Below are 14,153 nucleotides of genomic sequence, written 5' to 3'. Positions count from 1 at the left end.
GAGATGAGCAGAGCCCCAAGAAAAAAAATAAAATTTAGCCAATAGGAAATTAAAAACTGGATTTGGAGAGCACCCAGACAATACAATAGGATATTGTAGAACCTTTCTAAAAAGGTCCACTGAGGTCTGGCAATGTCCACGGGTATGGAGAATATGGTCCTTATGTGTTATGGATAATAATTTAGTTCTGGGAAATGGGCGAGCCAGAAAAACAGCAAAACCAATGTCTTTGTATAGTCTGACTTCCATGCCAATAGAAGAACCAGAGAGAAGGGCAGGAGAAAAAAAACTGTGGGGGAATTGATGGTCACAAATCTATTTGAAGCATCCTAAGACACGCTATAAGAAATGACAGAGGCCAGGACGTCTAGAAAACAAGGCTGGCCAATGAGAGGCCTTACTTTAACCAATCCCTCCCCTCACCTTAGGAAACACAGCCCTTGGAGATTAACTCAAGCGGTTACTTTAAAATGCAGAGACTAGACTCCTGCTTGATTTCTAAAAGCAGCTTTTGGGTCCAGAGAAGCTGAGCCAAACTCAACTCTGATATTCGTCAGTCACGGCAGACTACACCAATTCCTCACTTACAGTTACAGACATCGAAAACCAACCTCACAGTCACAAATAAAATCCTGATTATCTATCCCAGTGGTTATCATCCTTCCTAATGCTGCGGCCCTTTAATACAGTTCTTTTCATTGTGCTGCCCCACCCCCCCAAGCATAAAATCACTTTCATTGCTACTTCATAACTATAATTTGGCTACTGTTATAAATCGCAATGTAAATAACTGTGTTTTCCTGCTGGTCTTAGGCGAGCTCTATAAAAGGGGGTTGCATCCCACAGATTGAGAACCTTTGATTTAACCTGAAAAGGAGGAAGGGCTCTCTGGCTCTCTCTTGCCATATCTAATACCATGTCCCCCTGGTTTTATCTCTTGCTTCTGTCTCCGTTCTCTTCTCTGGGCTCCAACCTTGACTGAGGTTTCACCGTCTCACAGCTGGCTGACTGCAATGGCCTCCTAACTTGGTTTTGTGCTTTTAGACCCTCAGGAGGAACACAGATTTATTACTCATAATAATGAAATGATTAAACTTCTAGAAATATTCAGTCAAGTAAGTTTCTGTTTAAACATTGTTCTGGTTTGAATATGTGTCCCCCACCGAAGACGTGTGTGTCAAACTCTTCCCCTCAACCCATGGTGCTGCTTAGGAGGGTCTAGTAATTTAAGAAGACAGGTCTACCTGGAGAAAATGAGTCACAAAGATGGTCCTTGGAAGTGTTTTGCCTAGGCCTACTTCTGGTTTCTTTCTCTCTGCTTCCTGTCTACCACAAGGTAAAAATCTCTTCTACCCCGGGCTCCTGACCCCATTTTTCTAGGACCTACAAAAGGGCAACTGTATTATATTCTCTTGTTGATGTAACAAAATATTTGACATGATTGTTTCAAATGCAGTAAGATTATTTTTTTATTTTTAATTAATTATTTTTTAAGAACAATCTTTTTGTATTTTACATACTAATCCCAGTTCCTACTCCCTCTCCTCCTCCCACTCCAACTCCATCCACTCCTCAGAGAGGGTAAGGTCACAGCCACAAGAAAGAGTATGACCACAGAGACCATGCAGGAAACAGCTTAAATGACAGCCAGCACCCTACTTACTACATTTCCACACAATATACATGTAGCATGAAAATTAATAAGCTGATACATATAATAAAATTAATGTTTATAAACAGCACTATTGAATAAAGGAAGCAACTGATGAGTAGATATTATGTAAATCCATTGAGAGGCTGTTGAAAGCCAGGCAAAATAAACTACAATGAGAGAGTAAGAATGACTACTAGTTACGTGGGACTCGGAGTGGGGGGGATGGAGGTCCATGATCATTTAACATCACTGGGAAGTTTAGAGGAGGGTTTGCAGGACAGTTGCTAAGTATGCTGAGCCTGTAAAAGCTAAGCTGTGCCTTTATTAAAAAAAACATGCTTTTAAAACTATCTTTTAAAAAATTTTACTGGTGTATGTGAGTCTGTGAGAGTATATGCCATGCACATGCAGGTGCCCACAGAGGCCAGAAGGGGGCATCAGATCTCCTGAAGCTGGAGTGACAGGCATTTGTGAGCTGCCTGACATGGGTGCTGGGAACTGAAGTTGGGTTCTTGGAAACAGCAGAAGGCATTCTTAACAGTTGGGCCATCTCTCAAGTCCCAATTCTATACTTTTAAGTATAAATTTAAAATAGGCTTTATAAAAAGCTAATTTATATTACTACATTTGCAGGCTAGAGACACTGGATTTCCAAGGGTCTTTCATGTCCCCATTTCCCAGGAGTACAGTATTGGGGCACACACACTGTATTCAACCATGGAGGGATTCTACCACAGTAGTCTTGATCATTACTTCCTGTTCATTGTAATTTGTTCCTAAGCCTTTTTTTTTAAACTGCAAAATAGAGGCAAGCTATTTTTTGCTTATTTAAAACAATGCAACCCATAAAAAGGCTACATATGTGACACACTATATCTTAGTGCTTTAACTGTATTTTAGTAAGACCTACTGCAAGTCATGGGGAAGCATATGAGTCTTGTTGTCAACTGTGTCTAGTTCTTCTAAAAAGTGATGAAGCAATATCATGGAAGGGTTTTACCAGTGTCTTGGTGAATATAGTTACATACTCAGAACAGACTGAAGCTGTAATACCATAGGATGTGGGAGTTAGACACACTGACTGCCTGAGACTGTGATGCCATAGGATGTGGGAGTTGGATACACTGATTGTCCATGACTGTGCATGTTTCTAGGTGGTTCATTCAGAGATGCTGAAGCTGAGTCAGCACCAGCTTCTCTGGAAGTTGCCTGCTAGGCCCAGAGTGGCTTCCAGTCCTGGGCCCTTCCCTACTCTGCATACCTTTTCAGACATTCAAAAGGAAACATTGTTAGAAAGTGCTCATTTATACAGAGGTAAAATATGCGTGAGGTTTTAACTTTGTGGGTTTTTTTAAAATACCCCAAGGAGCCCTAAATTTTAAGTGTTTAAATATTCCCCCATTTTCATCCCCGGTAGACTAAAGACAAAGAAATAAGATGAATAACAGAAGGTTCTTTCTATGTCACTCAAAGAAGGTCAGGAATGGACAGTCTCATGAATGAAGTCTTACAAGGCTCACTTAGAAAAAGAAACATCCACAAAAAGCACACATCACATCAGGATTACATTTCAAACCAAACTGACAAGCTCATTCCATGAACGACCAAGAGAGTGGAGGAAGCTGTCTAACCCTAATGGCTTCCCTCATTGAGGGAGGTTGAAGAGCTCGAGCTCAGTTTCTGGAAAGGTTGTTCGTGTCATTAAATAGCTTGGAAAGCACGCACTTTGTGCTTGGCAAGGACTTCCTGCCGGAGACCAGAGCTACAGAGCAGCGCTAGGGGCACAACCCAGGGAAACATGGCTTGGTCAGCTATCTGTTTCCAACAAAACCTCGATATTTCACATAGAGATCCAGAACTGAGTATCTGGGACAATGAAGAAAAAAATTAAGGTCACAAAAATTAAGGTTGTTTTTCATGAAACAAGCCCATGGTTTTTTTTTTTTTTTTTTGGATTTTTCGAGACAGGGTTTCTCCGTAGCTTTTGGTTCCTGTCCTGGAACTAGCTCTTGTAGACCAGGCTGGCCTCGAACTCACAGAGATCTGCCTGCCTTTGCCTCCCAAGTGCTGGGATTAAAGGCATGCGCCACCAATGCCCGGCCCATGTTTTTGTTTTTATCTAGTTAGAGACAGCCTCTGGCTTTTCTGGAACTTGTGGTGATTCTCCTGCCTCAGCCTCCAGAATGTTGGGATTACAGGTATGTAAACTCTCCCACCAACTGATTTTCTTCTCAGAAAAGCAAAACAAACAAACAAACAAACCAAAAAAAAAACCCATAGAGTGCACTGCCTATATTTATTCAGAGAAATAAGAAAGTACATTTCTGGATGTGAAAGCACATTTGCCATTTTCTTCCTATTTCTTTGCACCAAGGCTAAGATGCTAGCATATGAAACTAGAAAAGTGACCGAAAGGGGGAAGTCTATTAGAATTGTTATGGAAAAGAAATATTTCTAAAATCTAAAAGAACAACATAAGAAGCCTTCGATATAAGACCACTTTTCTACCCTGAAGGCGCTCATGAAGGACAATTATGGAAAATGGAGTACATGGGTCCCACTGTAAATTACATCCGTGCTGTTCAGGGAAAGTTCTCTCCAGGAGGCCAGGAAACACCCTGTGCTTCAGCTGTACACAACTGGATAGGATTCTTTTTCTGCATCTCTCAAGAGACAAAACACACAGAATATGCATGTGTGTTTTTATGCTGTCATAAGTTTTATAAATGCAGTATTGCTTTGCCTTAACACATCTATTAGTAAGCATTTACATCTCCCATGTATTAGTTAATAGCTTTACACTTTGATACTAGCTTGCTTTGAGAGTATAAAGGTCTTATTCCAAATTCCAAGCCACATCGTACATTGTGTTTTGCTACACCACTTCTTAGGCTAAGCGGCCAGTGTGGACTGGGAGAAAGCCCTTAGCATAGGCCAAACATATCAAACCCCAGATTCATCTTTTTGACACATAGGCCCCAGAGGCAACATAAAATCGGCCAAAGAATTTTCTTTTTTTTCCTCACTATTCTAATTTTTCTCTTTCTATATTCCAATCGAAAGCCAAGAAAGATCAATTATAAAACCACAGAAAATAGACAGTATACCTCTAGAAATACTAGGCCCAGTGCTTCAGGCAAGAAAGCATCAGTGCTGGCCAGAACTTCCATAACAATTAAGACACCGAAACAATTTGAAATGTCAAGCTTTTGGTGGGTGAATGAAAAAGTTGAGTTGACTGTGTGACATTCTTAGGGAAACACAGAAGGTGATGAATTAAGGAAAATCATAGAAAAATTAATTACTATGCTATATTATGCATGACTTTAATTTTGGATTTAAAAATAGATCTAGTAAGCCATCAACACACAGACCTAGACCTGGAGCTACCAAATAATTTCACCCACAACAATATAATCTGAGTGATGTATATTCTGTAAGCACTAATAATGCAAATCAAACATGTTTTAAATATCCCTACTTCTAGGTAACAAAGGAAACAAGTGACAGCATCTGAAGTGCCCGTGTAAGAAGTTCTAAGATAGTAATAACAACACAGGTACAGAGTAAGCTCTGGGGGCCAGATTCTAGTCTGCGCTGGTAGTGCCAACACATACCCAACTCACATGGGTCGCAGGGGAAATGAAGTAGTGCTGCTTTAATGACTTACCCAGGCCACACAGCTGAGAAGGAGCTGGAGGTCAAGTTCCCATACTCAGATTCCCACAACTCCACTGTCAACTGCTCTGTGCCTGACCATGACTTGGGACATGCTTCACAACATAGAGACTTTGCGAGCATGCACAACATGCTTGGCTCAGGGTAACCTTGTTACAAAGGTTTCCCAATGTGTCATGGAGCAAAGACAACACTCCCCCTACCACTCATTCACCAGGTACCTGTTATGCCCTAAGTAATCCCAGTGGCATCCAAAGGGCAGGGAGGGCAAAACTGAAAACAGCCCGCCCCTCTTCCCTGGCCTGAGAGTCTTGCAATGGCTGTGATGATAGCAACACAGGCACGGAGAAGGGGGACAGAGTGGAACTGGAGAAGAAAAAGCAGAAACAGGAATTCGCGTTGGCTAAGGGGTGAGAAAGTCTGAGGAAATGGTCGAAAGTGCTCTGGTAGTGTGCAGCATTTGAATAAAGACCCCGGAAGGAGGGCTGAGGACCTCTGCACTCCTTATTAACACAATAAATGTCCTCATCGTTGCATCTAAAAGCATATCAATTAATACCTAACCCACCCACAGGCTTGTTGTAGAGGTCAAATGAGAAGAAAGGCAAGAGGACTTGAAGTAGTGTCTGATCAGTGGGAGCTCCCGGCGTGGCAGCTAACAACTGTGAATGTTGTTTTACCAGCCATCATGGGCCCATTCCCTGCCCACTTGCATGGGGAGTCCAAGATGTCTGCCTGAGTAACTGCTTCTAACATGACGTGTGGAGCAATGCAATTTAGATCTGAAGTGTGAAAATACGGAAACACCTCGTAAGAGCTTCCAATGACCTACAAAGACCTCTCATTGTAGATTATACCAGAAGAGTGGTCAAAACGTGTAGCTCAGGCCAGGTACCAAGGGTGCGTGAGGCCATCCATACAAGGTATGCGTTGTCTGTTCCCATTTGCTGACTTTGTTTTTTGATAATCTCATGTCTGTTGCAAGCAAAGAGTGGATGACTTTGCCTATCTTTGGGCTTTTAAAGGCCAATAGATGGCAAAGAGGCTGAGAAAGAGTTCCAAAAACTTCTGCTTCTAATAGGAGCACGCATCATAAGGGAAAATCTGGATCCAAGGCCTGAAGGCAGCTTATTCCATCAAAATTCCCTCTGCTCTCTCTCTCTAATGACTTAAAATCCATTTTCTTTTTCTTTTTTGTTAATCAGGAAGAATTTTATTGGAAATCTCTACCATATTCATGTTGTATCTAGTCAATAAAATTAGCATGACACTTAATTTGCACAAATATTTTTAAGAGTCAAATGTTAACCATCACTTCATCCCCTTGCTGAAGTGTGTTCACTGGCAGAGTGAATACGAACAGTAACCCTCACAAATGGAACCCATGTCCTTTACTTGGAATAACGTCTGAGTTTTTCCCCTTTTTTTCTACATGTGGTAGACAATACATGCCCTTGTTAAATCCCCCCTCTTTTTTTTTCATCCAGCAAAGGTAAGAAACACTCAAATTGTTTTTCCTTAGTAGACCTTTCGGTTTCAGACCTGCGAATGACTAAAAAAAATAAACCTGAAATTCTTCTGCCCAAGCAGTAGGATGTAATCTATTTTGGGTCGGGGTACTTTAACATCATTCTTGGCTAAATCGCTTTCAGAAATATTTCTTTTTAATGATGGATATGAAGTTCAGTCTTCGGTCCACAAAGCTACTGATGCCTTGGTGTTCTGTGGGCAGTGGGTTTGTACTTTCATGCTATACTGGGCATAGTGAATGGACCTCAAGGTCAAACACACAGCAAACTTGCTTCCTGCTCATTATTTTCTAGAGTGGAGTTGCCCAGCGATGACAAAATTAGCCACAGGTCCAAAGTCACCTTATGTCATTCTCATGGCTGCCACACCTATCAACAAGCTTCCAGAAGCCAGCTGTCTGTGATGGGTGAACTTCTACATCTTCTTTTTCTGAATGAGCATGTGAGCAAAGAATGACTTGAAGTCAGCACCCAAGAAGGGTCTTTATAGTTCTCTAACAGTAGGATTTAATTTTGTGGAGGCTGAGGAGAAAACTCCAGACCTCTGAGTTCCAGCTAGATGTTATAAGGAGTCCCTGCTCTGTCTTGCAGATCTCAATCTGTATCACAATTGTCATGAAGACTGGGACAAGTCACTCATCATACATTCAGTCCCAAGTATGAGAAGTGACAATAACAGTATCGTCATTATCGGTGGGAGTGGGAGCACAGCAGTAGAACATAGAATTAAAACAAAAGCCTTTCATCTTTTCTTTCCAATAGGAAAAAAAGTAATGCCAGACATGCATCCAATTATGAAAGCAGAACTTGCTTCCAAGAGTAATTGTAGATTCCCAGTGAGGTTGTATCCTTTCCATAGATCCCTGCTCCCCTCTACTGTCCCCAGCCTTCCACACTCCCAATACACCAGAGGAGTGCAATGAGATCTCTCAGCCAGAGTTCACACTTTACATGGGGACTTACCCTCATGTCGTGTTGATTTGGTTTTTATTCTTCACGCTGGGGATAGGGTAGAGGCCTTCTGCTCATCACTTTGAACCTTTGTTATTTGCTGAAGGTTCTCTGTCACTCGGGAGTCAGAGAACAGTTTAAACTAAGAGGCATTTAATGTGGATTTTTAATTCAAACACAAAGTAAATTTTTTTTTTATTTACCTAGTTACAGAAGCAGAACAGTCAGTCAATTCTGCCACCCTCATTAGCGTCACACCAGCTTCCTTTCTTGCTTTAGATCTCGTGGTTCCCTAAACCCAACTCTACGTATTCCTTTTATTCACAGGCTTTATCGTTTACACTATTGGTTTATTGTCTCAAAGAAATGGAGGTCTGTTTTGGGTGGTGGTCAGTGAAGTTGCTCCAGTACTTAGGATTGTCATTTGCCTATAGAAGGCATTCCTGAATGTTGAGTTCTAGGAAGATAGCCCTGTGATAGAAAGCTTACTTAGCGTGTGTGCGGCCCTAAGTTTCAATCCTAGTGATGAAATAGATAAAAACAAACACCCTGCTTGCCGAATGGGTGAATGAAAATGCTTATGGACCATGGGACTTTAGGAAGGGTTTGTTGCACATGGCAACAGAAGAGAGAAGAAGAGGCCCAGAGAGCATGGCTGACCAGTAGAGGAAAACAATGAAGAAAGGATCCCTACATTCTGCAAATCACCAGTGTTCTGTTATTTTGTTGGCTCCTTTGGATTCTTGTGAAACCAGTGTGGCCATTCTATCATGTGAGTCAGCTTCAAAGACATGTGATGTTCCCAGCGCCACTGGATTACAACACAAATTCTCACTAAGCCCCGACATGCGATGGATATGAACCCAGAGGCAGAATGATAGAGTCAGGGAGCCAGCAAGGCGTCTGCCCAGGGGTTCAGGGGAGTCCGATGGCTCCCAGTGTTTCTGCCTCCTTTTCGGGCACAGGCATTCTGCTAATGAGGATGAAGCCATGCCCTGAGCTGGCTAGTGAACACCATGACAAAATATCATTTGTGTAAATTAAAATTTCACAATAAAAAATAATTAAAAAATTAAAGAGCAAAAAAGAACTGGGAATTTTAAAGTAAATGGATAGAGCAAAATGGGTTATAAGAGGGTGATGTAAGGGAAATAAGGAAATTCACCACCGTTTTACCCACCACACAAGAGTTCTGGATACACAGCGAGAAGAATGGAGCAGAAGAAGACAAGCTGTAACCAAGAGACAGCACGGAAGGACAAGATGGCATCCATCTAAAGCGCCCTGTTAACCCGTGATTTCCTAACATCCAACTCTGGGATTTACAATGTATATGCACACATACAAACATACAATATAATGTATCTAATGCAATATGTATATCACATTATATAGAGCATGCTACACCATGTAGTTATTTATCTATCCACAAAGCACAATTATGTCCTGTGATTCAAATATAAATGAACAATGTATCCTACAGAATATGTCCCTGCTCAATCTTGATCTTCCCCTCCTGCGATAGAGGCTCTGTATGAGCAAGAACTATCTTGTACCGTGGCTGCAGAGCAGCGGTTGTCACCATGCAGGCATCCAGTAGAACTTCAGTGAATGAATGACTAATAACTAATTATTCGGGAATCTTCTTCCCCATCCCCATTCGAGCTTTGAATGACATTCGACCTTCTGTTCCCAGATACCACACACAGGTAAGGGAGATGAAGGCCTGGCGATGTCATCTTACCACAGAGGTGGCCAAGCCGCTTCAAACCATTTAAGACTTAAGATCTGCCTCTTGATTTAGTCATTATGCTGGACACTGACAATTGTCCAAGATCTGGGGGGACCAGGGAAGGGTCCCGTGTATTCTTTTGGCTATGCTAAGCCCACTTCATTGTGCTCCTCCTATCTTGTCTACCCTAGTTGAAGCAAGTGTGTCGCTGCCAGGAGTGACATGGCTTCAGCTGCTTAATTAGAGGCTCAGAAGGAAGTTGGTGAATGGACAGGGACCAAGGGTGCCAACCACTTCTCAGCATTAATACAAACACTATGCACACTAGCTCCATTGCCAAACCCTGATCACATGAGCTGGCTTTGTCATACGCCACAGCCAAGGGTTGAATGAGGACAGCACTATTGCCATAAGTTTCAGACTTAATCCAACAAAAGAAAACTTGGACCAATTGAGTGTATTGGATTAATCCCTAAAAACAAAATCTTTACGGAACTTATTCAAGAAGAAAAATAACATGTTTAATAATCAGTTGTACTACCATACATTAGTGTAATATTCTAAAATTACCCTTTATTACTTGTAAAATGTCCAGACTGGGGAATATGGAGGTATGGACCAAATATCAAAGAGAGCAGTCTACAAACACAGCGATTTACAAAGCATTAGACATTTTCTAAAAACACATTTTAAAAATCAGGCCCTTGCCAAGTAAATGACCAACCAAATTAGAGTTGCAACCAAATTAGAGCGATTATGTAACTCCCAATTTGCAGAAATCAGTGTTTAAAAAGGTACAGGATGAAAGAAAAATTAGTCCATCTAAAAGACAAATGCACATGAATCTGCTAGCCCTCACTCTATTTGTCTTGACGCATGGAGCATCAGAGACGATGCATCCTTTTCAGAGCATCATGGTACCACCACCAGCTGTAGCAACTTGTACCACATCCCAGGGAAGGAAGACTTAAATGCCGGTGATTTAGAGTGGAGGGGAAAAAGTAAGCCTGCATCTATCTGGAGACGTGGTGCTCTGCGAATTTGCCCTGTCAGTGTGAGGCAAGGCAGCACCGACCTCAGCCGGGGGAAGAAGCATGAGCTCACCCAGTGTCTTCTCAAAAGGCTACAGTCGCGGGGCCCCAGACATAAACTTAACATAAAACATGAAGCACCAAAGCCCGAGCTCCTTGTAAATCTCCCATCGCCCACGTTACAATGCCGCCTTCCTCTCTTTCCCTACTTGGGATTCTTTCCAAACCCTGTGCTCTGGTCGCTCCAGCTCCACCCTGCACTATCTTTCTCTCGTCGCAGCCAAATCTGGTCTCCATGTTTTGTCTGCTCAGCAGGAGAACAATTTCAACAATCTCCGTTTTATAAGATCAGTTTATACCTCCCAATATAATAATTGGTTTCAGCTGAACCTGGATGCCGGTCCTCGGCTGGGTTCCACTGCCGTACTAGTAAGAGAGCAGACTCTTCCTGCAACAGGATTGTTTTTTCAGAGCAAAGAATCCGGGTACTTTTTTAGGCCTAGAATAGAACACTTACAAGGTACTTCTCCAAAATGCAGTCGAGTTTCAATAACTTAGATCTTAAAAAAATACAGTGGACTTATGATCATGGCAATTTTAGGTTCCTTTAAAAACTGTTCAGATGGATTATTCTTCCATTTATCACACTATAATATCATAAAGAGCATAAGAACTAGCAGCTATTGCTGTGACTTGCAGAAACAAAGAGACTGCAAACAGATATTGGTGCTATCTAAATGTCTTACTTACAGTCTAATGGACCTTTGCGGGATCCTATACAAGGGGGAAAGGAAGGAAAGGGAGGAGCTTAGGGGTGAGAAGAGGAGAGGTATAATTCCAGACACTCTCCATCCCCAACACTACAAAGAAACCTAGCAGGACATTGCAGTTTATGAACAGAATAAGCAAGATGACTTACACCAAGGATAATCGAAACAGGAAAAAAAAAATGTCATGGGTTCCACCCAGAATCCTCAGCTGTGGCCAGTTTCACTCATGAAAGTAGCTGGATTAGGGGACTCGCCTGTGGTTATTTTCACCACCACAGCCTTGGGTTATTTTACTTGTAAATGCCAGGAACTGCCAGGCTATGCTTTCCAGTACAGGTCACCTTGACATACAGAAGCCTAGAGTCATGAATCACATCTTAGGGCCTTTCTGCCTGATCAACAGAAAACCACTCTCAACTCTCCCAGAGTTACAGGATTTCCTACAGGTTCTCTTACCTTGGCACGTGCGGCCATCTGCAGAGATGGAGAACCCTTGTTCGCAGGCACAGTGGAAAGAGCCCTGTGTGTTTAAACACTCCCCATAAGGACCGCAGAGCCCCGGCTGTGCGCATTCATTAATGTCTGCAATGGAAAAGAGTTACAAATATTTGAAAAGAGATCTATTTTGTTTTCCTCTAATACCAGTCACACAGTAGGGAAAACCTATTATTTATTATTTATTTATTTACATTTGGGGCAAAGAGACAGGAGATGTAGTCTCAAATGCTGATGGCAAAATATGGAGAAAGAATTAGCAAAAGCAGATGTGTGGAAAAAAAAAACCCTGCCATATAAACATATAACTATTAATACTTGACCCCAAACCCCTGAGTAGTGTGCTGTCTACTCCCCTCTCAAAATAGCTAGAGAGGTGCTGCTGGGGGCTGCAAAGATAAAATCTGAAAACCTTTTCTTTTGGGGCCAAACCATAGCACCTGACCAATTAGAGACCACAAGACAAGTCCAACTGTCAGAAGGGGCAGAGGACTAGCATGACCCCCATGGGCAGTAGCTATTCAACCATGGCAGCCTATACAAATAGCCATCTCCAATGTTTAATCCAGAATCAGCCTGCTTGAGACATAGCAGAGCCTTGGGGAATATTAATAAGCAACCTGAGAAACAGTTATCAATGAGAATGCTGTCTCTTCCTCTTTCCTTCCTTCCTTCCTTCCTTCCTTCCTCTCTCCCTCCCTCCTTCTCTCTCCCTTTCTCCCTCTCCCTTTTCTCTCCCTCTCTATCAATCTCTTTCTCCCTCCCTCCCTCTTCCTCTCTCCTCCCTTCCCCCTCTCCCTTTCTCTATCTTCCTCTCTCTTCCTCTCTCTCTCTCTCTCTCTCTCTCTCTCTCTCTCTCTCTAGCACACACACACACACACACTATCACACCTGCTTCTCTCTTTCCCAGGATGCGAACTTCCTCAAGGCCAGGCACGCCTTGTGTATAGTACTTAAGCTCATAAATGCCACTCCATAAATATCTGCTGGATATATTAGAAATAAATTCCAACCTCTACTTCCCTGAAAATGAGTAATGGAAACAAATAAGGGGAAAAGAAGGCCAGAGAAGTTATGATTCACATGACTTTGGGAGGATGAGATTCGAGGGGGTGAAGGGTTTAGTGTAATGCTTATCATACACCTAGAAGTCCTGAAGGGGCTGCTATTTATGGTTTGTAGCTGATGCCATGGGCAAAGGGTGAGCAATTTAGGTTCTGTTTGTCCTTAAGCTACGTTTGCTTCCCAGGCCAGAGCGACAGAAGCACTCTAAGTACTGATAACATGTGGAGTTAGAAAGCAGAATGTTCCTTCAAACCATTTCTAATCGTGTTGGCTAACAGTGCCTTCGATGAGAAAAGCACAGGGAAGCCAGAGGCAGCTTCCCTAGCCTCAGCCATACTGCCACATGCAGGGGCTCATGCCCTGCGTTGTCCTGACTAGCTCACTTATCTGTGTCGCTCATGACTCTGTCCTGCTTGAGAAGCTCAGGACGTGTGAACCATGAGTTCCTTTGCCTTCGCACTGTATATCAACAATGCCGTAAGTATCCACCATAACATTTCTTCCCGTTTATTGCTCTACTAATGGAGCAGTGATTGGTTTGGGTTTAGGTAATCAATGTCTGGAGAAAAAAAAAACTAATCACATGTCCTCAGCACTATCCAGGCAGGCTACTTTCTAAATTCTTGAAATTCCTTAGTTTACTAAAGAGGTCCTCAGTATTTCATCTGTATTTCAGTTCAAGTCGTTTCTAAATGCTCTTTAAAAGTGGATGAATAGGAAGGACCCCTGACAAATATGAAGCTCACCGTAAAATAAGCAGCACGTATGTGTGGTTTTAACAAAGTCCAGACCTGAGCTCTCCCTGGTTGATGCTAGAGCATGCTGAGCTACAACCCCACTCTTTCCCTGACAAAGGTGCCACTTTGTGTGCTTACAGGGCTTCTGGAGGCTCTTCGATCCGTCCTACTAATCACAGGACTGTTAATCACAGTTGTAAGACAATGTCTAAGAACCACTGACTTATCGCCTTGAGTTCTCCATCTCTCCATAGCCACACAACTTAGATTACTTGGCTTACCCACTGCTGAAACAAATAAAGGAAACAACAGACTATCCAGAGCAACAGCCAGCAGAATAGAGACATGTGCAGAATGGGAGGAAAATTTATTCAGCTATAGTTTACGCAGGGACTTCATACCTAGAATATGTAAAGAGCTTCAAAAATTAAACATGAAACAAACAAATCTTCCAATCAGTAAGTGGGCTAACTGAATAGTCAGTTCTCAAAGAGGGAACACAAACAGACAA

General features: G+C 42.3%; 1 protein-coding gene across 5 annotated transcripts in view; it reads right to left on the bottom strand.

The window, feature by feature from the left end:
- Window positions 1-14,153, bottom strand: part of Ltbp1 (latent transforming growth factor beta binding protein 1) — a 373,313-nt gene that overhangs the window by 50,096 nt on the left and 309,064 nt on the right. For all 5 annotated transcript variants that reach the window (XM_041631028.1, XM_041631029.1, XM_041631030.1 and 2 more), the window contains one exon: window positions 11,802-11,927. In XM_041631028.1, coding sequence (XP_041486962.1) covers window positions 11,802-11,927 — 126 coding nt within the window. The remainder of the gene's footprint in view (window positions 1-11,801; window positions 11,928-14,153) is intronic.

The sequence above is a fragment of the Microtus oregoni genome, unplaced genomic scaffold, assembly GCF_018167655.1.
Source record: "Microtus oregoni isolate MIOR12 unplaced genomic scaffold, Mior012 000036F_ref0000092, whole genome shotgun sequence".
Classification (NCBI taxonomy): Eukaryota; Metazoa; Chordata; class Mammalia; order Rodentia; family Cricetidae; genus Microtus; species Microtus oregoni.
This window is presented reverse-complemented; position numbering and strand designations above follow the sequence as displayed.